At 42.0% G+C, this 27,466-nt stretch overlaps 1 protein-coding gene across 3 annotated transcripts; it reads right to left on the bottom strand.

The window, feature by feature from the left end:
- Positions 1-1,670: 1,670 nt before the first annotated feature.
- On the bottom strand, positions 1,671-26,129 carry GSDME (gasdermin E). 3 transcript variants are annotated; one of them, XM_080387003.1, is made up of 10 exons: positions 26,010-26,129; positions 23,373-23,603; positions 22,026-22,218; positions 13,325-13,496; positions 12,198-12,318; positions 7,570-7,758; positions 5,484-5,611; positions 5,181-5,367; positions 3,557-3,630; positions 1,671-2,782 (listed from the first exon to the last, which is right to left on the bottom strand). In XM_080387003.1, exons 2-10 carry the CDS (start codon positions 23,581-23,583, stop codon positions 2,552-2,554), a joined length of 1,506 nt encoding a protein of 501 aa, XP_080243129.1. In that variant the 5' UTR covers positions 23,584-23,603; positions 26,010-26,129; the 3' UTR covers positions 1,671-2,551. The 3 variants fall into 3 exon arrangements, with proteins under 3 accessions (XP_080243129.1, XP_080243128.1, XP_080243130.1); XM_080387002.1 differs by lacking the exon at positions 26,010-26,129 and having other exon boundaries at positions 23,373-23,791; XM_080387004.1 differs by lacking the exon at positions 26,010-26,129 and having other exon boundaries at positions 7,570-7,743; positions 23,373-23,791.
- Positions 26,130-27,466: the final 1,337 nt, after the last annotated feature.

The raw sequence follows: 27,466 nt of genomic DNA, 5'->3' as shown, positions 1-27,466 counted from the left end.
AGGATCCTACTTTCTAGAGCACAGGAGGAGGAACTGGAGAGGAAGTGATGAACATATAACCTGCCTTAACGTTTCTTTCCCCTGTCGGCTGCGCTGCTTGCTCAGTTCTAAAAAGGCCATCCAAGGCTGGTGGCGCTTCCGTGGTCACCAAAGTGCTGCCAAAGGAGGAAAGCTGGGAAACGCCTCCACAAAGAGCACACAAAAGGACAAAGCCGAGGCTGAAGTCAGCCAATGACTGCTGCAGACAGACGGATCGATCCTGGAAGTACGGCAGCAGGTGAGGCGAGGAGCCGCGACGCTCGAGCACCCTTCTCTACTGGCAGAAGTCCGGGGTCTCTGGGGCACACCACCATTTGCCCCAGCGTCTCTCATGCTGTGGGAGTCTGAGAATGCCCTGGCTCCTGCCCTGTCCTCCTGAGCAGAGGTCCCAGTGCTGCCGCCCCCTCACCCCTCCTTTCTGGGTGTCTGTCCCCTCCCCTGCTCCCACGCTGAGGTGGGTGGCACAGCACCGGGGGTATCACACACACACGCAGCCCGCAGTGGTGCCTTACGCAACGTTTCCCTGCGTTCCCGTCTGCCGAAGGGTTACAAGTGGCAGGCCTGCAGCGAGTACACGGCCTTTGGCCTCCTTGGCTGTAGCTGTGAAGCTGCTGGGGCCCCCCAGCACCAGAAACTCTGCCAGCGCCCCAGGCGCCCTCGCCTTGGCTTTGGCAGCAACTGTTCTGTCCCCAAGGTGAACCTGTTCAGCAGATTTAACTGAAGGAAAAGACTGATCTAAATATGAAAGCCAAATAGCAGGAAACAAACAAAACCTTTTTTTAATGATGTTTCCGTAGAACACTGGGGGGGGGGGGTCTATGGAAATTTCCCACATATATGACAGCGTGCACACGCTGAAAGCAGTTACGCAGCACAGTGCACGTGAGGCTCACACCAAAACTCTGTAAGGAAGATCACAGCACACAGAGGGTGGCATACGTGGATGCCCACGTAACCACTTGCCCGCTGTGGGCACCACCTCTCAGGGGCGTGACTGGAATCCCCAAAAGAACAGCAATGGAATTCAAATGCATGAGGTTATAAGTTATTCTATTGTTTTGACATATTTAACAGAAAGTTTTGATAAGAGGCAACTGTTGAGTAGTGACTGGCAAAAGAATCCCTCCCCATTTACAAACACATACTACCCTCTGAGTAACACGCTCCCATCCTCCTAAAGGTCATTTCCACACACACCAGTGCAAGGTTCAGGCAACACCATCACTGAACAGATGAGACAGTGAAACGCCAACAGCTCAGCGCACAAGGCTCATCCTGCGCTCTCAGGGTATGGAAAGGTATCACGATGCTTTTTAGCAAAGTCCACTTCCTCAGGGAAAGCTTAGCTGCCGTGAGTTTTTAAAAGACCTCTTGGATAATCTGCTCAAGACCATGTGGGAACAGAGCAGAAAAGTGAACCCAGGACTCACCCCCACTAGCTAAGCCGCGGGGCCTGGCTACTGCCCTGGCACACGCAGCTGCTTGTTTGTCCATCAGCCATCTCACAGGCTCACCGGAAAGCACCGGTACACCGCTCGCCTGCAACATCATCTTCCCAAGCCCGTGTTTACCTGTGCTGCATTTCCGTCCCATCCACATGATTACAAAAAATTTTGAAGAAAAAAAGGCAAAATAGTTAAAAGCACAAAGTGCTTTATTAACACTTTGCTGTTAGTCAAAGAAACAAGCAAAACATCTCCACTGAAAATGTCATGGGTAAAATGACCGTTTTTGTGGAGTGCAGCAGAGACATTTCACGTGCACAGACCAAAAGGCATCGCCATACCTCAAAGAGAAACTTCAGAATGCAATTCAACATCTGAAAGTCACTAAGGTGAGTAAAAACTTTTTAGAAAACCAAAACGCTGTGCAGAGGCATGAATTCCTAAGGCAGTCTTAGTTTTTGGAAAAAAAAAACATTTTTTTATTTCCTGCAGTGTGCATCTTTACATCTGTAAAGCCAAACTACACTTAATAAATGAAAAACCTAATCAAGTACCTCTTTGAGTGCCCTCCATTCCACTTGCTCCAGAGTTGAATGCATTCTGCACATCAAGTCTTACACGAGCAAAACATTTACTGCATTGCAGAACTCTGGATTTCCACACCCTGCTTGTTTGCTTGCTTACAAAAAGCAGTTTGTACTTTGCAGTGTTCTCCCACGCATATTAATGCAAGCAATCAGGCTTCCACTGCCCTGCAGATGAGACAACTACCAAAGCAGCTATGTTCAATTTCTGTTCTAGGCTTTTATTTTTTAATCCCTGCCCTTTTATTTATGCATAATATACATACCTTAATGAAACTGCAGAGCAGCAGCACAGCTGATGGCAGGGCACAGTGCTCAAGCCAGGCATGCCGCATCCACCCTGACCTCTACAACCCCCAACCGCACTGCCAGAAGCACTCTACCGCGTGGCTCTACGGCCAGCTCAAACACAGCCACGCTGCCCTGCAGAGCTACAGAAAAAAAGGACAGGCTAGAGCAGTAAGCGGTTACTCAGCAAAGCTCCTACACATTCCCACCTAAAGCATAAAATCCGTACAATGCAACATAAAGAACAAGTGGGAAGAATCTAGGTTCTTTCATAGTTACAGCTTTTACAGAAGACTCTGTCATTTCCAAATTAATGCTTGACGAAGCAAACAGCCTTTGCACGACATCAAATCTTCCTCTGTCAGTGAGAGCAGCCACCAAAGGACTGCTCAGCGCCACAGTGCCATCGGCTGAAGCCAAGTTAGGCTGTATTTATGAGAGAGAGCAAAAGACAGAGACATTAAAAATGTTTCCCAAGCAGTGCTGTGCCTGCCATTGTATCGCTCAGTTCTTTCCTTCAGAACCACCAGAGATCTTAGAAGGCAATGGCAAAAGGCCATCCCACATCTCAACAAGCACGACACGCAGAACCAAAGCTCTATGGCACTCTTTAAGGAGAAACATCTCTCCTGTGTCCTCCCCTCAGTTCAACTTCTCTCCCTGCAGATCAGCCTGAACTCTCACTCTCTGAGCAAAGAGTAGCACTCCCCTTGCCCCTATATATTTGAAGGTTTTTGCTATTGTCAATGAGCTTAGAAAGCTTAAAAAAAGCCCCGCTCCATTCCTTCAGCCGTTTCCATTAGTGGCCTCGGAGATTCGGAATTTCAGAACTTGCCAAGGCCCGAGCACTGCTGCTATCAAAATGAGATTTCTGTTTCCCAAGGGCAGGCGATTCCTCTTACTGAAACTTTAAAATGGGCTAGCGAGGCTATTAGTAAATTAAAATTGGAGTTAAATTATGATTTTCTTTTGCTTATAGACCATTAAATCCCCCAAATACAGAAATGTTCCAGAAGTTAGGTATTCACCTGCATCTTTGACACTGTCGGACTCTGACCTTTCCTAAGCAACGCCTACGGCTGAAATCTGCGCCAGAGCTTGACATCTCCTTTGCTGGGTGAGAAACACAGTCAGGCAGCGAACACAGTCATTACTGCTGCTGCGGCCCCCACGCTACACCGGCACATTTTGATTACTCACCAAATAACACAATGCTGGAACAACCTGAAGATCGCAGCAGGCACGCAGCAGGACCAGAGTGTAATCAGACAGCTCTGTCAAGGAAACGTTAAAAGGGAAAGATTGCTTCCAGCGAACACCGCCCGAGGCTGGCTGCTGGAAAAGGGGCTTTCTTAACAGTGAGCTCTGTCCTGGGGCTCTCCTGCTGAGCAGCGACAGGTGAGCTGCATCTGTGGGGCCTAGCTGCAGGTACAGTAAGCACCTCCTGAAGGGGATGCTGGAGCCCAACGTGACAGCTGTCCCCAGCATTGCATCGCAACTGCTCTGCTGGACATCTGGAAGAGGCTGGCTCAACCCTTTCCTGCCCGCCTCCCAGAGCGCAGAATAAAATGGGATGGGTGAGGGGCACAAGCCCCACACTATCTCTGCCCTTGAGAAAAGGCAGCTTGTAGGGAAGGGGGTTTCCTCCCCATCGTTCTTGTCTCCTGCCTAAGTATCTCCCCAGTGTCTCACTCTGAGTCTGCAGCCTAGACGAATGATCCAGGCCTTGAATAAAACAAGAACCTCCGCAACTCAAAATCTGTAAGATATGCTGACTTCAGCAAAAACGCGATTTGAGAGGAATGACATAGCTGCGACTGCCTTGGGGACGGAAGGCGGACTACACGATCCCTGTGGCGCCCTTCAACTCTGCAACTCGGCGGCTGTAATTCCTAACAGAAGCAAGAGACATAAACCAGCTTTTGATTCTTGACCCAGCTACACTTATGCCTGGACATTAGCAACAGACATTATGTCCCAAGCCAGGTGATAATGCAATACACTCAATTAACTGTGCCCCGCTGTTAATAACATCTGACAAGTGTTACCACATCAGCAGGCTTCTGTTTTCTATTTGTTTGCTCTTTTCACAAATGAGTTAAGCTCTCCTACCTGGGTACTGCGCGTATATGGATGCACACTGACATTTTGCTGCACAGTGCCACGTCTAACTACCACCACACTGGACTTCCCTTCATTATCTTAATGTCAGGTAATTCTTTGTATGTAAGAAAGAGGAGAAAAAGACAGAAAAGCCTGTCTTGGACTTTGCAGGTAGCTTTTAATTAACACTGTGGTGCCAACTAGATTGTGAGGATGGCATTTGTTTGACATTATGTTTAATCTCCTTTTTCAGCAGCTGCAAAAGACCCTCTAATTGCACTGTCTCTATGTTAAATTCGTTTCTGCTAAATATAGTTTGCACCTGAACAGTATCTGCTGTTACACACATACAGCACCTAATTTGTAATTCTTAGCATTTAGGTGGGAAGAACCCTGGTATGCAATAAGAACAGAAATTAAGCTTGCCAAACTGGAAATGCCCACACTCAGCAGAAAGCAGAGCTGCACAGTCTTGGGGGAATGTATATTTCACAAGGAAAATCTGTCAGTAATTGAGGGCTGAATTTAATTCACAGCCAGGAATACTAAGCATGGTATACCAAACTCATAAAAAAGGAACAGAACAAATTACGTTCACTCAGCTCACCAACTGCTCAAAAAAGCCGTAAATGCTTTAACACAGACGGAGCTTCTAAAAGGAAAAAAAAAAAAAAAACCAAACCAAACAAAAAAAGGGCTGTTTTCTTCATTCACGACATACCAGAGATGGCACTGATGAGGAGGTGAGCAGCTGAGAAGAGCTCTTCATCCTGAGGGCGGTATTTCTGCAACAGCAGCTCACTCTGTAAACTGCACCCCAAGAGCTGCAAGAAGTCAACCAGGTCTCGTTGTTGTGCAGATTTTAACTCCTTCAGATCCGGCTTGTCCCCTGTGCAGATATCATCTAACTGGAAGCAAAACAGAAAGTAAAGCTTCTTGAAAAGAGAAAAGTTCAAGCAAAAGAGAATGCTAGCTCTGTTCTGAAATTACTTTTGGGAGGCAAGCAGAAGTTCCTTCATCTTACCACGTCCTCCAGGGCAGATATCATTTCTTCATGGAGCAGGAGTTCACAAAGCTTTTTATATAAAGCTCTTTGCTTGTCTTCCGGCAGCTTCACAAAGGGCTGGAACTGAGTCCTCAACCACGACAGATCTTTCCCAAGAAAGCAGTAAAAAGTAAAACAGTATTTCTATACAAATGCCAGTAAAAACAGTTAACATTTTTGCTATGTGCTCCATAAGCTCATTTATCATCACATCTTGACATTCTGGTTTCCATCAGCACAAGTTATAATGCAAGGCTGGAAGACATCTGATCAGATTTCCCTAATGAGCCAATGAAGCTCAATCAATAAAAATTCTAAGAACAGTCACCAAGGATCAACATTCACTGTTCAATATTTTTAGTATTTTAGAAGTCGGTATTTTAATGTTAACTGAACGAACCATGCGTTAGGTTTCTCACTTGAAAGTTCATCTTGCATGTTCATTTATAAGGCAGAATGAAGAGTTCTGCTTATAACTTTACTTCTTAATCTGTGGTTAATACGAATTACGAAGTCAATGGTAGGAGTCTACAGACAGAATTAAAAGTTCCTATTTGCAATCCTAAATTGTTGCTGGCCTCATATTTCATCAGGTGCATCAAAGAATTACAACCCTTCACCCCTGGCCTAATTATTATTACAAAGATCAAGGCAAAAATCTCTTCTTTATTGAAATGCTGAATCCCTTACAATACATACAATGGAAGCACAAGGCAGTTCACTGCATTTCTTTCCCCACAATTTAACTATGACACTGAACCAAAATGTTTTGTGACACCGAATTAGCACTCTGCTAAAAGAAAGTAAGTTTTCAGTCAATAATGCCAACTGGAAGGTTGGAATGTGCTTTTCCACATTCCAAAAACATGGGCATGCTAACGTTCTTACCCTTGTTTAGAAGAAATTTCCCTCCATGTCACTCTGGTCAAGAAACACACTCTGTTTAAAGAAGCCTAAAAATTGCTTAATTGGAAAAAAAAAAAAAATCGCAGCCACAAGCAGGTATTTTTGGTACCTGACACAATTATATGACTGCCTATAAAAATAACCGAAGAGGAAACCTACTTTAAATTGCTTTAGTAGGAACAACTTTTTAATTTTTTTTTTCCAAAAGAGAGTTCAGGTTAATTAATTAAAAAAAAATCCCAAGTCATTTAAGCAAGAAAGGCACAAAGGTATGTCAAGCTAAAACATAACACAAAACAGTGGCATATCGTTCTTTCACAAATAAGTGTTTTATAACATTTGGAGACACCGTTATTCCTTTCAAACAAGTCTATGCTAGAGAATTACAGAATATTTTCAAGACAATGAGTATCTGTTTTGGTCACAGTTAAGTCTACTGAACAGCCATTACAAAAGGTGAAATTCAGAGATAATGAAAGTGATTGTTCATCATTAGAACCAGCTGTAAGAACTCTCCTAAGAACTGATTAAAACTAAGTGTGTTTGTTTTCCCTTTTTTCATTCCTCTGGGGACAATCCTACCCCTTTCTTCCTCACCCCTACAATAAACAAGTTGTGCCTGGCCCATTATAACAAATTGCAAACTTCCATTTAAATCACATTTTGATTTCATCAGCCTTGGCTGATACTGAGGATTTCTATAAAGCTTCTCAGAATATAATGAGGCTAAATGAAGGCGGGGGAGATATCTTTGTAATTTTTGAGACTTAAAATAAGCTTTAACTGAGAAGTTTTACCGCAAGCATTTTCCAAATAATGAAAAAATATTTTCAGTGACCGTTTCTGAATGAAAGCATAAATCATCACTAATCTTACAGGGCTTATCTGGAATGTAACAGAACTGGCACAAACCCCGGATTTTGTAAGATCTCATTTATGACAAAGGGATTCAGGATGATCCTAGGGAACAGTCCACTGCATATACCTATTGCTGAAGTAAATTTTTCTCTTCTTTCCGTGCGATCCCCCAAGAGCTCCTGATAAGGGCTATTAAAATGAACTAACATAATTTCTTATGTACTTTTGTACCAGATTATTTCCTCCTACCATATTGCTTAACTCACTGTAATGTAATCATGTAAAGCATTTCTGGTAATACCTTGTTTCAATACACTTAAAGAAGCATCACTGGGAATGAGGGTTGTAGCTCCCGAGTATCTCTCATTATCAACAGCATCTGGCTGATGGAGAAATGAAGCATCTCTGAATAGTGCTGAACGGGGATAAGTCGAGCCTTCTGTGGTTTCTTTTTCAAAACCTCCTTGCTGTTCATCTAGCAGACAGAATTCTGTAATTAGAAATTAAATTTTTAAAAATAATTGATAAAACACACAAGCAATTACTGAATGAGATGCTAGCTTATATCATCTAGTGTTCTCGCATGTGATTTCTCCACGTCTCATCTCTTCTAGATGGAGAGAATGGCAATGGTTGCTACGTATGTGAATTACTGAGCATTACTGCAGCCCTGATGTTTGGTACAGTTGTGTACAGACAAAGGTCCCGTGGTGCAGCTACCAACTACAAAACGTGACACCAGCTCCTCTGAATTCAAGTAATGCAGACAGCAAATAACACGAATGCTTCTCACTGATACCTTAAACCTGAATGCTGCATATGAGAGATGCAGGTACGAATTCTTCAGTTTTCTAGCAATTAAGAGATGCGCTGTAAGGCGGGCTACAGATCCACTCGTGATGGGAGAGACGCCCAAAAGCACCCCGAGATTCGTAAGAACTCTGAAAGTCCCTCACAGAGCTGCTTCTGGTCATGGCACTGACAGACTTCTCTTTCTCAGCCAAGCCACAGGTCCATCCTCGAGTGCAGAGGAGAGGAAAACAGGGGGCTTTTCAGATGCTCTGAAGGACTTCACCCAGGCACGTTCACTAACAGAATCACTCTGCAATACTGTTTCTTTGCAATAACTTCATGGAGAAAATAACACACCTTGGCTGGATTACACCTGCTACCTCATCTTGATGGTGAGCACTGGCCTACCTCACCCAGACACTAATTTCTGCGGATTTCCTGCCACCGCAATGACCCCACCTTGATGAAGCTAAGGGACTCCTGGAACATACACAGGGAGTTAAGAAATCTGGAATATCAAGTTCTGCATTCATGCGTCCAATATTGTGCCCCAAAGATGCAGAATATAATCAAAGCCATATGCATATTTTTATTGTCTTATTAGCTCAATATAACAAAGTCACAAATGCAAGATTTGTAACTGTACCCCTGGTACTCTGCAGCAGGTCTGAAGAGAAGGCAGGCAAGCTAGCAAGAGGAACTCGATTTTAAAGTAATACCTGAGAGCAAAAGAAAAAAAAATAATATGTAACTAATCAAGCACAATGCTCCCTCGTACCAGGCACAAAACCTAAATATAACCTTCCTGCAGTTGTAAGAGTCTGTCTCACCAAATTAAGGACATTCAAAGCAGATGAGAAAGCATGGAGAGCACTCCATCAGCAGAAAAGGTTTTTCAAAGGGAGAGCAGACAAAGAAATCTCTGCCACTGAGAAAGACAAACGACAGAGACCTTTATGCCTGCATAACCCTTCACAGAGAAGAGCGAGCCAGAGATGAACAGAAAGCAATTAATACAAATTAAAGAACTTCCCAAAGCAACAAGACCCCAGACAGCAGCTAAGGCACCATCAGCCCAACGTGCTCATGCTGCTTTCGATGATAATAACAAGGTTTTCACATGAACCCTGAAGGAGGAAGACGGTGCTAAAACCTGCCTGCCCTCCTAAGGCAGAATGATGTTAATAAGGGAAGTCAACACACAGCATGACGTGAAAAGTTCAAGAACTACAGACCCTGCTGTTAAAGCCTGTAATAGGACTCGATTCAGAGGCAAATACAGGACACAAAGTTTTGTATTTATAGGACTGTTAATTAATTTTGTATTGCTTTTTTTTTTTTTAAGGAGTATTACAAAATTAGAGAATTACAAAATAAGTGAATGAAAGAATACACATTATACCGTGTTATTTTCTCTATTGAATTCTATTACATCCACTGATGACAAACCTCCAATAGCGCAATTAGATCTTGTTAGTTATTCAGAAACATAAACAAAAGTGGAAGAAAACCAGAGACTATCAAGGAAAACAATCAAAGTCAAAGAGATTCCTTTGCCTGGAGAAGGTGAAAAGATCAGGACTGTTTATTAAGAGGAAGCAAGTCACACATATATACAAAGCAAAGTAAATCAGTCGAGTGCTACTATACCTCCTGTTTTGTAAAGCAAAAACAGAGAGACCGTGCAGTGAAACTTTAGAGACACAAAGCTGCAGGTCCTTTAACAGGAACAGCTTTTACATGTAGTGGAAAATTAGCCTGTAGAAATCAAACAGAATGATTACAGGAAAACATTATGGTAAAGTGATCAGAAAAGGATTAGGCTTTTTTTTTTTTCCTTATTTATTTATAAAAATGTTCAAGCGTGTCCAGTCACATTAGCCAGAATACGTTAAAGAAAGTTTATAAACCACTCTTCCTTACAGAACAACTCAAGCACTGTCAGTGGCAAAGAAAAAGAAACTAAAAACCCTTAAATGCACATTATGCTGTAATTACCTGTGAAGAGAATCCTATTATGTTACACCTGCTCCTGATCACTTTCAGTCTCATGCGAAAGGACTATGTCTCTGGATTTAAATTCAAAGGCTATTTTTATTTCCATAAACAGACACTGATCACTGCTCAGACATTAAGAAGTTGAAGGTTAGGCTCCACCACACTTATTCTTGCTGGTAAATCCCTAATTTTATTGTTAGTTCCTCCACCTTACCTTCTCAACAGCACTCAGACAAGGCATGATAGCACAAATTTAAAAAAAGAGGCAAGACACAGGTTGAGATAAAACATGGAACAAACTGTGCTTGTTTTGAAGCTTAAAAAACATAACATTAAATATGAAAAAAAAAAAAAGAAAGTGGAAAAAGAAGGAGAAGTGAAATAAGAGCAGGGAAATACAGGTCATTAACAAGACCCATGTATTATCAGCCAGCAGGACATAGGAATTTCCATCTAGAAATCACCTAAGTAGGCTACCAGCTATACACCTGGGTAGTCAGACAGCCTTAACTGCACCTGATTACTCTGAATTACAGTTCTATTATGACCATGAAGTCAATGCCCTCTGCTATATCTCTGTGTTCAGTCTATGTCAGAGCAATTCCCCATTTCAGAATTTTTTTTACAGGTTACGTGATATTTACTTATATTCCTGAGCCTACAGACTTCCTTAATATCAGAAGTGAGTTGAAGGAGAACGGTGCAGAGTTTCTTTGCATTTCTTATCCAAATAAAGTGCATTCTGGATTCAAATCTCAACTGCACTTCAATTATTTCTCCAACATATCTCCTGTTTCTCTCCACATTGGTCCTTTTCAACTTGCAGCTCTATATATAGTCCATCTGACTTCTTTCCTTCTTGCATAACATACCCTGAAACCTCCTTCAGGTCAGGGAGTTTAACAGAGGATAGACAAGAAAGAAAAACACAAGAGATTCTGCAGAGCAGAGTTACTACTCCCCCCAAAGCCAATTTCTTTTTTTTTTTTAACTTGACACCTCAAAGTACTCAATCTGAAACAACTACAGCATGACCAGAAAATGTGACAAGGACATTTCTGCAACCATTCTGAGAACAAGCTATATATGAAAGTGTAAAAGGGACAGCAAAGTTTAAATTCCAGTCCTATACTTTATGAATAATTCTTTTCTTGGCATAACTGTTGTCTAAACGCTCCTGGTTGACCACTGATTTATATTCAGTTCGCTCTCCCTGCTAACAGGTGAAGGCAACAGCACCAGCTGAAGGCCAGCTAGCTAGAAGCAAAACTGCAGAAAAAGATCTGGACAACAAACTCAAGAGGATCAGCGGTGTACCCTTGCAGCTATTGAAGTTTGCTGCATATTGGGCTGTACTGACAGGTGGATCAATTAAAGTAATTTTTCAATTTGGGAGACTGCATTCACAGCGTCGCGTTCAGTTTTGGACTCCCCAGTCCAAGACAGACATTCTTATACTGGAGCAATCTAGCAAACAGCCACCAAGATTGCTGCGGGCTGGAGAACAACGTGTACAAGAAGAGGCTGTGAGGCTGCGTTTGTCCACCTGGAGAAAATATTGCTAAGGGAGAACCTTACTGCCAAGTACTACTACTCAATAGGACCATGCAGTGAAGACAAGAGCCAGCCTCTTCTGTATGACGATATAATGAATGACAAAAGGCAAGTATCACAAATTAAAGAAAGGGAAATTCTTATTAGGTATTGGGGGGAGGAGAGAGAAAGATCTCACCACAAAGGTGGTCAAACGTGAAGAGGCTGCCCAGAGGGGTGATGGAATCTCTGTCTCTGGAGATAATCAAAACTTGAACAGGCAAGGACACGAGCAATCTGATCTAACTCCGAACTTAGATCAAACTTCAAAACCTGGCCCTGCCTTGAGCTGGAGCTTGAGCTAGACAACCTCCTTTGGTTCCCTAAAACCTAAGTTATTCTGAGTTTTATGATTTATTCAAACAAGTGAGAAAAAAAATTTACTAAATCAGAAAAGCAGTATTTCACAGCACAAATAACTATCAAGTGAATGGAGACCATACAACATCATCACCCTCACACAAAGAGAAATGCAAAACCCACTGCCCAACAGACAGCTCTGTCCACAGTTAACTGTGTGCCACAGAAAATCAGCTTCATACTTACCAAACTGGCCGCTGCGCTTTATAAACAGTTCAATTACACCGTAGGCAATAGCAGTTGCAGGAGGAATTTCAAGGATCACACTGGAATCCTTTATCATACTTCCATTTTCACTCACTGAAACCTGCAGGACAGATATATTCACAGTTTATCTCATTCGGCTACTGTGTAGCTTAAACAGAACATTAAGGGGAAAAAATACAGAGAAAGAACATGCTTTATTCTCCACGATTTCTAACTAAAGCACCTTACATCCGTCATCTACGAAAGGAACTCGATGAGCAGCGAGGTAGAAGCACAATGCCAGGAGCAGCTCCCCAAGTCTTAGCCACCCTGTCCTAGCACAAAGTTAAGCTCCAAGTGCAGCTTTTGCCACACATGGGACACTGTGCCACCACAGAAAGGGCACCCACGTCAGCAGCCTGTCAGGCCCCTCTTCTACCCTGACAGCCCTTCTGCCCAGCTGGAGATTGGTACCAGGAAGGTGGCAATTGCACGGAGGGTTGTTGAACTGCAACTCCCAGATTTCTGCTACTGGGGACACCCTGCACACGGAAATGATTCATCTGCAGCTTTAAAAAAACCATACCTTACAATGAATGAGCATATGTTTTGACTTCGGTAATTACTTCTGAATTCATAGGCAATTTTTCAGATGTCATCATAATGCAGTTAATCTCTACTCCCATGACTGAAAACAAATAGCTTCTCAATAAATACTAAAACTCAGTAGACACTGCAAACATTTTTGATGAATGATCACTTGGCTTTTGAAATAAATTTGCTTCAGCAGTGCTTTTTGCTCTTCAACTTTCACCGGTTTGTTACGTCTTTATGTTCTGCTGTGTGCAGAAATCTACACAGAAACTGAATAACAATCTGACAGTATGAATGGAAACCACATTCCAGGCTTGCATTAAAAGATGGCATTTCTTGCCAGTGAGGCAATGGAAAAAACATTTTGCTTTTCTTCACAACTAAGCAGTGCAGCGAGTTCAACATGTTAAGGGAGGGAGTTCAACATGTGAAGGATGCATGAAAAATAACTCAAGTCTATTTGGAGAAACTATAATTTCTTTTCTGATCATCTGCACATGTTCAATTCCTTGCAGAGTTTTAGTAACTTTTACCTTTACTATTTTTGTACTGCATCCCATCACACCACCAATTTTTTCTTCTGTCTGGGTATGTTCAGATATCGTACACTTCTGTGTTGTTATTATCTTTTCTCTCAAGATGCACAACACTTCACGTTTTCTTTCTATTACTTGTTGCAGTAAACTACTGTTTAGATTTATCGTTCTGAAAAAGACAAGACACCATTAACAACATAAATACCAGAATTGAGAAAAAGCATTTTCTTCATTGCTTGAAGCAGCTTTTATATAAAAATATCAATGGTTTCTGTATGAGCAGTCTCCTCAAAATTATTATGTCCTCTTTTGCTATTTGGCAGCAGTAAATATCTGTATTGCACAGGAAGTCTCAACACATGATTCCTTACTCTCAGCAAATGCAGCAGTTCTCTGGCTACTTTTTAGGCAAAAAAAAAAGCAAGGGAGAATGAAAGCCAACTTTAAGCTTCGGTGCAATATGCAAAGAACCAGCCAGGCTCACGGACACCGGTCTGAATGCTCTGCTACCATGAACTCACAGTGGCATTATCACGGCCAGGGCAGGGGATGGTGGCTAACCATTCTCTTCAGAGTCTCACATTAAACAGTGTCGGAAGGTCAACAGCCACATCCTGCAGTCTCTATTCAAAATAATTATTTCAACTCGAAAGGTTACCAGGCAGTACAAAGGGCCTGTGCTCATGGTCCGTATTACGAACACCCTGCAGCCTAGCACACCACTGTACAGATTACGTGCACGCACACACATGCTAAAAATACGTATGACAGCACAGTAAGATGCTGGTTTGGCCTCTGAAGGCCCACATGCAGGCAAAGAAGCACCACCGCCAAATTCTGAATCACCAGAATTTCTCCTTGAGGGATAAACAGCACAGTAAGAGTGATGCCTCAGTGCCAACCCTCACAGTTTGCTCTTGACCTGTTCCAGTGTTCACTTAAACCCTGACTGGGCTGAGCGGGATCAGCACGGACCAAGTGCTTCAAAGGGCTGGATGAGAAAACATAGAAAAGATGTCATGGAGTAGGAGACTGGAGAAGATTATAAAAAAAAACAAAACACCCACCACAAACTCCTGTGTTACTTATCAGTATAACCTCACAATTTACAATTCATGACCAGGGCTGTCACAGTAAAAAGAAAAATTAACTGTGGGAGGGACCTCAGATCTCTCGCCTCTGCCTCCAACTCCACAAGTCATCCCTACTTCACAACATAATTCAGTATATATTTAAATGCTGCTGGAAATATTTCTAAAGTTGGGTTCTTCTTCGAATGAGCAGAAGAAAGGAAGCGAACTCCCAGAAACAATATGAGAGAATTATTTTCTAAGAAAAGGTGATAAAATTCACCACCTTACCATCTGGGGTGTTAACAGACTTTCTGGTAACAGTTAAAGCAACTTGTTAACTTACATTATACTTTTGCAAAATACTTATTGAAGGTCCTCAGATGAGATGTTGTACTTTCTATGAACAGATAACTCTGGCAAGGCAGTTGGAAGATGAAAAGATTGCTATCCCTGGCTCAAGTTATTCAGTCTTTTCTCCTCCTTTTTACCATAAATGGCTATTCATGGAGCTAAATGGCAATTCCCCAAAAATGTGACAGAAAGACATGTCTGACTTCACTTTATTTAAATCAAGATATCTCCACTTTTAATTAAAAGTTTTAGATTTATTAGATTCTGGAGTTTCGGATTTATGCAGCCTGTGTAAGCCTGAAGTCAGCTTGGCTCTTTATTAAATTAAAAATATCCTGAGGCAATTTTTGTTCTTTGGAGAGTTACATGGTTATATGAAAGTTCAATCAGTCGGAATGAACTGTCTGAAAACCTTAAAGTTGATTGTTTAAACAAGGGAAAGAAAATACCTCTGAAGCAATGCAGCAGCCACTAGAAAAGCACCCCCAAACATTCCTGAGATTATTAATATAACCTTTTTTGATTTTGGTGCAAAGCCATGCTTTATGCTTGGAATGCAATGAATCTTTGGATTAAGAAAAAAATGGAAGAAATGTCAAGCTATCACAAACACCGCTGCTCTTAGAAGTGTCTGCCAAATCAGAGCTATTACTTATCACAATAACAGACCATCAAGCCTATCACATCCCTCACAATAATTACTTATGATTCTGAAGAGGTGTGCTAAACATCTTGAAAATACTAACCGATGCACTAAGAACTTGCAGTTTTAACATTTGACCTAAGAAGCCACAGGGGAAGAAATACAACGAAGAAGCACAAAAGCAATCTGTCATTTGCTTTCATATGACTTATTTTTTGCCTGCTTTAGAGGATGACAAACTCGCTGGATATCCCCAAAAGTTAGAGCAGAAGAAACGAAACAATCAAAGGCAGAAAAGTACAGATTAGAGCTTCGCTGTTTCTGTAAGAGTGTTAACGTTAGAAGCATACAGAATATGATTTAACTCTATACAAACGGAAGACCAAAGTAATTCAAGAGACTGTTTTCTTCCATCTACTTCTACAGCATTCTGCCTGAGGTAGGCCTGGCTCAGGTGCCTGCATGCTCCTGGCTTTGAGGTTCAGATACAGAACTAACAGCAGAGTTGCAGAGTGGAAGAGTCAGAAGACAAAGATAAACTTGCAAAGAGGCACAGTGAAGAAATGTCTGAGGCAGCGCTGGAGGCTAGGCAGCAACCCTAACGCCAAGGGGCACAGAGCTACCTGCTTCGGTCCCTGCAGCAGCTCTCCTGCAGGCCCCGTGTCTCCGCACAGAGCTACACTGTGTGGCAGAGGCATGGCTGCTGCCTTACCCCCAAGCTCCAAGTGCCTTCGGTGGGATGCGTTCGGCTGTAAAGCCAGCGGAAAAGCTCTTCTTTCCCCATTAAGTTTAGGGAGTACTGGATTCCAAGCTTTAAAACACATACCCATACCAACAGCTACAAATACGCTTTCCTCTAGACTTCTGGCACTGAACGTTCTATACAAAACCCCTTAGACCCTAGGGTTGTGCGTGGGCACATCACAAGTTATCGCCGGAGCGCAGCTTGTGGAAGGCAAAATACCTTGCTCTTCTCAGTGGCTCAAACAGGAGATAACGTGAAGTAAGCAAACACCCAGCTTATCTAAATTACCACTGAAAATAGTCATCGAGAGCAAAACGCAACAGGGTTAAAGTCTGACAATCAGAGTAGGTCTTAAAGTATTGCAAGGCAATGGCTGCTGAATCTATGAACGTATTTCTGCAAGAGCTGAACTCACTGGCTTGCATAAGGCTCTGAGTATCACGAGCACATCTGAGTAACAAGAGATGGTTCAGTTAAATCCCCAGGAATACATGCATGCAGGCACATGAATTGCATTGTGGTTTTTTATTTTACAGGTCACGTTTCAGAGCTTTTATTTCTGCTCTACAACCACCACTCTTACCATCTCTTTCACCACCTATCGTACAGGAGCCTTCACTGATCTTCTGTGACCTGTACTACATCACCGTACTCCTTCCCACCTTGAGAAGCTGAGCCAAAATATTCAAAAGTAAAATAAATATATAAAAGTAATATAAATAGAAAATACAATGAGATGGTGGCTTGCTAAGTCCCATTATCAACACACAGAGTATGAGTCTGTATAAATAAAGATCATTTAAAAGATAAGGATTACAGTTTTTTGTTTGATTGTTCTGCTTAAATAACTTTCCTGAGGTCAATGATTTACTGTGCTAGAAGCTCTATAGGTCAGACATGAACAGAAAGGAATTTCTTTGAGTTCTGGTCTCATTCACTGCACATTTAAATGGATTAAACACTTCCACCCTCCCATAATGCAAAGGCTTCCTTCACTTCTATTCAACGTTTCTCTTCTTGCATGAGGAAAGCATTGGAGAACAGAGGCACAAAGCCAATTTGCTGCAGGCTAGAAGCAGGAAAGAAAGGAGCAAGGCAGAAACCAATGGAAGGCAAGAGGAAACAAACATCACCTGGCAATAGAGCAAGCTCTCACAGTTAAAGGAGAAAGCATGAACCTGCTCGAACCCCCACAGCTGAAACCGAGGGTCTTCAGATACAGAATTTCTGACTGCACTGTCCACAAAGGAGGGGGGCTAGGACCATTTTTGCATCAAATCCTGTCTAGTCTTCTCAGTAATCTACCCCCAAAAATCCTCAAAGCAAGGTGCCTGCCAATTTACTACGAATACCAAAGAGAATGGTTACTGCTGTGAGTACTCTCCACCCTCACACTGAAGTCAGCGCTGTTGCTTGCCTGCACGAATTTTCACTAGTCCAGACTACTCATGAGTGAAAAATCTTTTCAGTTCTGCACTGGGCAACGTCACCTCAACACACCTCCTCTCCAAGCTCTAGAGACATGGGTGGCCCATTCTCACAGCTTTGCCCAAATACAACTTCTTCCACAACATCCACATGACTGACTTCCAAACCTCTCTCACTGCTCAGCCAGAATTCCTCAGCTTGTTCAGTCTTTTCCACTTACAATGCTGATGCCTTCCATACACATGCTGCTTGCTGCCCAGTGACAGGCTTCACCCAGCTTTGTTCCTTCTCTAACAGAGACCTCTAGATGAATGCCATGGAGTAAAACCCACCAGACCTCACTCTGCCAATTTCCACCAAGCACAGATGCGTAGTATTTCTTTCATCTATCCATTTCAAACGTAACCTCTCTGACCTGCTTCCTGCAGTCACACTGGAACACGGTATCTGCTATAGTCACGTTATTGACAGCATTTCACAATTCTCCCTACAGAATAACCTGACAATTACTTCACAGAACATCTTCTCTAAGAATACCAGAGATTTTCGAGAGTGCAAGTGAGACAGTTCCTCTGTTTTCTATTCAGCATCCTCCTTATTTTTTAAGTCACAGACACAGAAAACTGATTTTATTCAACCCTGTCTCACAAGATACTGTGACTTCCTATTATCCATGTAGCACCTTGGTAGAAAACTGAATGGTTTTCTCACATGCATAAACGCTCAAGGAGTTTTAAAGAATAATTAATAAGATGGGCTGAATTTCCACTGTACTCAGATTAGGAATAGGCACCTATTTTTGTCTCAGTGCAGACAACAGTTGAATCAATGAAAGTACATACTGAAGTGCAAAATGCAATAGTGTAAAAATCTCTTTCAATCATGCCAGAGCATACCACTAGTAACACTTACCCTGGTTTTCTAATATGCTAATCAGAATTAGGAATGATGGAATTGGAACAGGCAAACTTTTCTGCAACTGATGTGAACTGACTGACAGCTGCCACTTGGTCCTATTTCTTACTCTCTGCTGTCACAATCCTCTCAGAGCTTCTATTTCAATCACCTGACAAAACCTAGTGAAATGGTAAAAAAAAACAGGCAGATTTGTCAATCCATGAGAACTACAGAGATTATAACCTCCTCATAATCCTTTTCACTGAAGGGGAGAATACAGAACGGTTGAGTTGGAAGGTCATCCAGCCCAACCCCCGGCTCAAGCAGAGCCACCTAGAGCAGGCTGCCTAGGCTCATGTCTCCAAGGAGGGAGACTTCACACCCTCCCTGGACAATCTGTGTCAGTTCTGTCACCCTCACAGTGAAAAACTGTTTCCTTACGTTCAGTCAGAGCCTCCTGCTTTTCAGTTTGTGTCCGCTGCCTACTGTTCTGTCGCTGGGCAGCACTGAAAAGAGCCTGGCTGTGTCCTCTTTGCATCCGTCCTTCAGGTATGTATATACATTAGTAAGATCCCTGCCGAGCCTTCTCTTCTCCAGGCTGAGCAGTCCTCTCTCTCACCTTTTCCTCAGATGTGAGGTGCTCCAGTTGCTTCATCATCATTGTGGCCCTTCACTGGACCCTCTCCAGTATGTCCATCTCTCCCTTGTACTAGGGAGCCCAGAACTGGACACACTACTCCAGCTGTGTCCTCACCAGTGCTGAGCAGGAGGGAAGGATCGCCTCCCCCAGCCTTGCCATACCAGCAGAGGGTGTGTTCACTGGCGCCATCACCCAGATGACTGATGAAGATATTAAACAGGACTGGACCCAGAACTGTCCCCTGGGGTACATTGTTAGCCACTGGCCTGCACACAGATTTTGCACCACTGATCAATATGCTCTGGGCCCAGCCACTCAGCCAGTTTTCAATCCACCTCGCTGTCTGCTTGTCCAGCCCGTACTTCAGCAGCTTCTCTATGAAGATCTTATGGCAGGCAGTATTGAAAGCCTTAAAACAGAAGATGGAACATACTCTTAAATCCATAGGTTAAAGGCACGGGACTGACCTGAAATCAGTATGTTGCCATACTCTGTTAACAAGCACAACGTAATACGAAAAGCAAGAAAAATGTAAAAAAAAAAAAACCACGCAGAGTTTATATAACTAAAAGTACCATTTACTTTCTTTTTATACTGTATATTATGTTAGTGTGTTCCGCATTTGCAATGTCATTGTCCCTGCAAGTCAGGAAGGATCTCATCCTGCATCCTTCAGCTGTCAACCCTCTTCAGAAAAGGAGAGCCAATCTGGCACCTGGAATCTAATTAAAAGATCAGTAGGATTCTCCTTCAGCAAGTTCACATTAAGAAGTGACAGGAAACTGATTTGCTGCCACTCAGCACTTCCAGCTTGCTGAACCCTGAAGACTCACATGACTTAGTTTAAAAGGCGTATCAGCTTTGACTTTCCCCCCCCCCCAGTTCTCTGCTGTTTATCTGCAACTTTGACTTAAAGAGCCTAATACAAGAACATTTTAAAATGCAGCTTCATTAGGTTATGTATGTAGAAATGATAAATGAAACAGTAATTCATCAAACAAGTACAAGCAACGTATGTCATCAGATGACATCAAGAACATTTAGCTGACTCTCATCTCACAAGGACTGAGAGCTAAACATCCTCTTAGTACCAAAATGGTTTGCATCCAAAAATCACTAACTTGTAGGCACCGGCACTCCTGAACACTGAGTTCCTGAATTCCACACCATGCTCCATGAATAAGATAAAAACTAGAAGCCCGGACACAATCCATCATAAATCATAGAATATTTACGAATGAGTAACTGGAATTCCATTTGTAAGGCATTGCCACAACTTCCAGTGAGACTCAGCATTATGCTGAAGAAAAAATAAAAAGAACATTCTGCTATCCTTATCATTTTCAGTGACCTGGCAGAAGCCAGACTGACTGGATATCAATTATACGCTTCGCATCATAAGCCTTAATAAGCTATGAGCATCTTTTCTATGAACCAAGAACTAGCTCCTTGTATAGGACAGCACACACGTTAACCTCACCGACAGTTACATTCAGATTGGTGTAGAGCTACTGATTTTCCACACTCAAAAAGAAGATAATATACTCCTAAATATTTGGTTACATCCAGGATTATAATACCAATATGTGCTGAAGTAAATCAGGGAGGATTATTTCCTTGAACAGAGTAAGTAACATACTGCAAAAAACTAAGTGAAAGCTTACTGATCTAAACAGAAGTCACTCTGATTTGTTTCTCTGTAGGACTCATTTATTTAGTGTTAGAGACAAGACTCTAAATCTTGACTGATACTATTTTTCTGATACTATATGCATACTAATTTTACAGGCCTGGCACACACATTTAGCCCAGTATTTTCTGCTTTTAATAAGGCATTTAGTGCAAAGAGAGAAAGGTGCCTTAGAATAGAAACTCAGAGTAAGTTTGTTGACTTGTGAATGCTCACAGTATGAACAGCAGCCGTTTGTTCCTGTGAAAATGAAGAATTGATTTTTTCTAGAACATCAGTGTATCTGAAGCAAGTTTACACTGCGTCTGAGAACTTTTGCACCAGAACAAAACGTATCATCTTGTGCTGATTTTGGTTGTGGTGCTTAGTTGCTGGCTGGGGTTAAACCACAACACATCTTTATCTTCAGAGCATCGGCAAAGGCTATTAAAATGCATTACACCACCTGCTATAGAACTAGGGTACAATGGTGCCACCAATCAATCACCCTCACCTCCCATGAGTCAGGACCTGCAATACAGAGCGGACCCCTTGCTTGCCAGCTAGTTGCCAAGTAGGCTTTGGTCCATGACCGTCCTATTGCAAAGGTTATATAAATCTGGTATCAGAGCTGGACAGGAAGTGTTGCATATCTTGTAAAATTAAGATTATAGTTCCCCTCAACTATTACAGTGTATGAACAGTGAGCAACAGATCTAGAAACTATATTTTGTTCAACTAGTAGAACATGCATTGAACACGCTTGCTCACCTTTGCTATTCCTTCAACTTCGAATAATCCAATTTTCTAGCAGTCACACACATGCAAAAAATTACAAAGCCTGCTTACAAGAACATTAGTAGCTCTGAATTCAGTTTCCATAGCATCTGCCCCAGCAACATAGAAAAAATAATCCTTTTTTTTTCCCCCCGGATTATTACCTCAGCACAGCCCCCCAAAGAAGGGAGGATTTGGCTCGTTCCACGTGGCAATTCATGCAAATACATAAGGTGAAATCACAGAGATATGTTTTTAAAACAAAAGGGGAAAGGCTGACATCAAGCTTTCAAAATATGGAAATTTTCATGTTTGTACATGTGATTTATCACCAGAAAATGAGAGCTTACAATAAAAATAATTCTCAAACTACGGCAATACTATAGAATCAATTGTTCAGTGATCACAGCTGGCCCAAGTCTTTTCAGCTCAGTAATCTTTCCCGGCCATTACGATGGCCACAATAAAAACAAACCTGTCCTTGACATCTTTCATGAGCTGCTGCAAGTCGATCTCCTGCTTCCTCAGGTTTCCAAATGATGACTGGTTTTCCACGTAGCCCTTCCCTCCAGCTCCCAGGCTGATTTTTCCAAATGAAGTTTCAATACTTCCTTGAACAAAATCTTCAAACTTCCCCATATATTTTGCAAAGTCAGACTCCACAATTACTAGGAAAGTAATAAAAGTAATTACTAGCTGTGAAGAGAAGTGCTGAAACAGTCCTGAAGTGACTGGAAAAACAGAAGCTTACAGAAAATATGGCAAGTTAGTGAAGGCAAGAATGGTATCAAGCAGATAAATAATGAAATTTACAGCTCTGCAACTCTTACTTCTGCTTCGTTCATATTTTCATCATCTTTGCTCCGCCATCTTTTATATTTTGTCATTTTAGGAAAATATAATGTGATTGAAATGCTGAGCTCAGATGCTATAGAAGATTTATACAGAATGACTGAAACTTATTTCAGCTACAACAAAAAACTACAAAGCCGACCCGCTTGTACAACAGGATTCAGACTACCTCGTTATAGGGCTGTCCCAAAGCTCACTGGAAACCAACAGAAGCATCTGACTGGCTTAAAACTCTCAATCTTGTACACCCATAAACCAAAGAACTGAATCAGAATCAGCTAATCTTCCAAGCCAGCTACAATTAACATCCAAACCTAGGGACTCATCTATTTTCCTGTATGGAACTGTAACATGCCCAGAAATATGGGATTCCAGATCGTCAATCCTAAAACCTGGTTAGGACCGTCACACCTGGATGAATAAAGAAGTACAAGGGTCAACCATTTTTAACAGTCTGTGCAAGAAGAATGGAAGCAGTGGTAAAAGTCGCTTGGCCTTGCCTGTGCAAGCATCCCCTGGGCTACCATCACCAACAAGACACTGTTTATCCTGTCCTTTTTTCCCTGGAGCACAGTATAGTTTCACACTACCGGCACATACTGGAATCCCCCAAAAATGTTCTAGGGAAGTTCCTGTGGCTGCACACCGCACTGTTATTAAATAGTAGAACTGCACGGCTTGACAACCTTCAGCACTCAATCTCAGTAGTCCATCTAGGCAAAACCTTTTTTTTTTTTTTTAAACAAACATTTATATTGTTTGGTTAAACAAATAAAATGATCTATGGGTTTTAGTTAAACAAATAAAAGTGAGAAAAGATCCAGTCATCTCATTTCCATGGTTGGAGAATACTTCAGAGCACTCCTCTGAAAGCAGCCCTCTAGTAAAACAATTGAAAATAATAACAATAAAGATTAGGTTCTGCATTCTTTTCATCTGCAATAATAGTGCTGCCCAAGTATGGCTTTACCTGGTTTTATTGGTTTGTCTTCAGTAAGCACATCACTGAGGGTGACTGTCAAGAAATGATACTTGGGCTTCTGCCAGCACCAGAATTTCTTCCTCTTCGTAACTAAGCTCAGAAGCTGCAGCTTGTCTGAGGCATTCAAGTGGGAGACAGGGATCAAGTCACCTCCACTGTCAATTTCTCTCACAAAATTCTTTGTTGCTTTTGCAAACATCTTGGGTAATCAATTAAAGCCTGAAAGAGTACACCTGTTTTTCAACTACAGTTGGAAAGTATAAATATTCATATTTTTACTTTAAGAAGTTCTTCATAGTATTGGTATTAATGCAGGAACAGCTAGTGTTTTCACCCTGTCTTCTCCACTCTGGGCTGGGAATCATGATGGTTCAAACCACTTATCCTGAAGTAAGAAGATTTTCACACTAACAGATGAAAGAAATTTAGTTAAAATTTTAAATAAGCAACAGTGAACGATGCAATACAACACGATACGCAAGGCTTAAACATTACAACAATAATGCATGGAAGTTATGATCACGCAGATAACGAAGAAAGAAAAAAAATCTAATCTATAGCGGCAAAGTTCTTCCAAGGAACACGCACAGGTCATTAATCTGTTAGGGAGAAAAAAGATCACACAGTTTACCTGAAATTCTTAGAAAAAGCATCTACTAACGAGCACCCCGCAGACACTCGCTGGGATAAGAAAAGCACTAGTGCAACTGCACAGGATTTCTGCCCCACAGAATCCTCCTTCTACTACCTAACATAAAATATCTTATTCCATGTAAGGTAATTAGGTATTATTCACACAAATTATCTTGATCTTTTTAATAGTGAGAAAACACATACAGGGATAATAAAAATTATTCTATAAAACCCAACAAATATTTGTGCTGGCATCTTTCTCACTAAGTTTTGTTTCTGAACTACGCCCCTGGAAAATCCCAATTAATGGTTTTCCTTCTGAACCTTTTTACCTCTTATATTTTCCCATTTCCTACTTTCCATTAGCATAACTACAGCTAAACTGAACAGAAGTTATTTGTAACTCTTATTGGTATCTGCTAAACAGCTACAGACAGTATCTTAATCTAGCTTTTAAATGTTTTAAATTTAAAAAATTGGCATCTCTTACAAGGTTTTCTTTATCCCAAGCAATCCATTTTGCTGTATTTACAAGGAACTTTTTCATTAAGGGAAACTGGCTAAACTCAGGAGAAACGGTAAAAGCGACCATTCACAAGTACTAAACACACAGTTCCAATGAACTAATGACTGGTCTTTTTAAAACATCTAATAATTTTTAGTTTTTCAACTCTGTGTTATTTAATTCTGGAAATATTAGATCAAGTAATTTTTTTTTAAGTTGGCAGCATTCCTTTGAATACCCTAGCTGACACCAACTGGAAAGTTCAACTAAGATCATAAGATGTCTTAGCTAGGTACCCACACGTTCACGATTAATTACCTGTCTTGCTGCGCAGAGATGGTAGATTTGTCATGTGCAAATACAGGTCAAAATAAGTTGCAACAGACTTCAGACAAAAATTGATATTGCAGTGGGTACTCAGGATTATTGAGAGAAAACGGAAAACTGAGTGAAGATATTAGTGGTTAGACCACAGGCCCCAAGTTTTACTATCAGCTAGAGGGCAGAGAAACAAAAAAGCCCTTTTACAGATGGGAGCTTAACTTTCCACTAGCTTTTTTTCAAATCCCATTTCAGAAAATACTTCACAAACTATTCACCAATTCATGTCAAGGTATCTACCTCCTCATGGAACCCCTATGGCCTACTCTTAGCTCTCCATGTAAGCAAGCAAAGAGTGTTTCTCAACAATGCATGCATGAAAAGGATTTGAACAATGTCAAAGTCACTTAACATTCTGCTGAAGAGTCTTCTGGGACTTTCACTGTAATTGTGGCTGCAACAAACCTGTAGCACAGCCCCAGCCATAGGCACTGGGAATATTTCCGCTGACTTTCTTGCTCTCTGAACTATTCCCTAAACTCTGAATTGAGATTGATTTTCTGAATTCTTAAATTTCTCCTGGTTTTACTTTTCCTGTTTTTAATCTCAGTGAGAACGCTTTAACAGAATAAGCAACGGAGCACCACTGCAGCAGAAAAAAAACAACCCACCAAACAAACCAACCCCCAACAGCCAAAAAAAAACAAGTTTTCTTTTTCCCTGGGACTTCTTTTGTATGACACTATTTCACAACCAACCAGATCACTCATTTGTAGTCGAGGAGACCATCAAGAAAATTCTCACTGCCTGCATTAGCTGCTCTTCCCCAGCATTACCGTGCCTCAAACATTTCTGTGCTTTACACAACTGTTCGCTCATTCTGATCCCATTCCTCCATAACCAACTCACGTGGGCACAGTTTCTGAAAAGAAAAAGGCTCACCAATTTCTGAGGAGTTTCTGACAAGACAAATTGCAAAAAACAGTTCCTATGATCTGGCATTGTTACGCATTCACTAAATCTCATCAGAAGGACCATTAACACTATTCTATAAAACCCGCAATTCACAGTGGTTTGTTTTCACTCCCAGTCACCATGCCTCTGACTAGCAAAAAGGACGTCCAGGGAAGACCACGGAGTGCTTCATGAGGGCTGCTGAGACTCACCAGGCAGGAGAGAGAGAGATGGGACTGTCTTCAGCCTCAGGATGACGACGTCAGTATCTCCCACACTTTGCTGTGCTGGGAAAGTCTTTGCAGGGAGCATATTTGCTGGTGCAGCTGTACCTGCAAAGCAAGAACATTCTATCCAAATCCCTGTTTATGTCTCTTTGGATATCGTGCCTTTAACAACTTCTAAAACGCACCCAAATGTCTTGCTTCAGTAGCTCACAAAACATCGGCAGAGAGCGAGTGATTAAATATGCCCTTAATCAACATGAAGGAGTTGAGTTAATGCAGCTACCAGGACTGACAGCATCCTGACTGAACGGACACGGCGTGCTTATGGGCACGGCATTAAGGAAACTCTGCCTTTGGAGTTTCTTCCTCTGGAATGTCAGAACTGTGCTTGGTTTGGTAGAATTAAAAGGGAAGGTATCAAAGCTGGTAGGAGAAGCCCGTCAAGAGCAAATTCACTTCCGCAGATTGACAGCTAGGTGTGAAAGCAGAAAAGGAAGGAGGAGTACCTTGCCTGCCTACCGAAGAATTTAAAATTAGCCTGAACGTGGGCTATAGGAGGATTATTCAAAGAAGCTGATGAGATCAAGCGAAGATATTTACAGCGACTTCATTATTTACTTAAAGAAAACAAAATCTTACCCTGCTGCTTTCCCTTATCACATCTCCCTAACTCAATAGAATGGGACATTAGATCCAAAGCAACATTTTATGAATAATCAGTGTTTACCTTTGTCAGCACAAAAGCAAGTCCTCAACAGCTGCCTGATATTTCTTACATTCTGTGTACACGTACACTGACCTTTACAAAAAATACAAAAAAGCTTTCTTTTCCGTTTAACATAAGATTACCCAGCCTGTAGCTGGAAAAAGTACAAAGGGAATTCGGGAAGACTGTGACAACTGGATTGCCAAATGTCAGGGCATCCCTCGCCAATCCAAGTTGTAAGGAAACACAACCCCTGAAGGCCAAAGGTGGCCGCGGCGTCAGAAGGGCTGTTAGGCCTTAACTGCCCTGCAGCAGCGGCAACTGCCTTTAAATCCTAATTAAGATGGGGTTTACGCCAAAAGGCAACTGAAGTGTGGCGGTGGTGACAAGCAGGACGTGTGTTTTATTATGAAACCTTATAGTTATTTCACCTGTTTCCTAAAGAATTTAAAAACAGCCATAAAAGCTACTAGGCAAAGCCTAGCGGGGATGTTGACACAGCAAATTTCAGTCCCAGAACACATGTGATCCCCAAAACCACATCCAGCAGGGTTCAGCCCTGGATGCAGCCCTCCACCGCGCCTTGAGGGCTTTACAGCACGTGCCTTCGAGGACGCGCGAAGCCACAGCAGCTCAAGGCACCCAACAGGGCCATGGCGCCCTGACCAGGGCTCCTTACGTGGGGCGGGGGTGCGGGGGCCTGCGGCAGGAGCCTCGGGAAGGGGCCCAGCCCTCC

Source organism: Falco punctatus (assembly GCF_963210335.1).
Source record: "Falco punctatus genome assembly, chromosome: 4".
Classification (NCBI taxonomy): domain Eukaryota; kingdom Metazoa; phylum Chordata; class Aves; order Falconiformes; family Falconidae; genus Falco; species Falco punctatus.
Note: the sequence above shows the minus strand (reverse complement) of the source record. Positions and strands in the feature narration are given on the sequence as shown.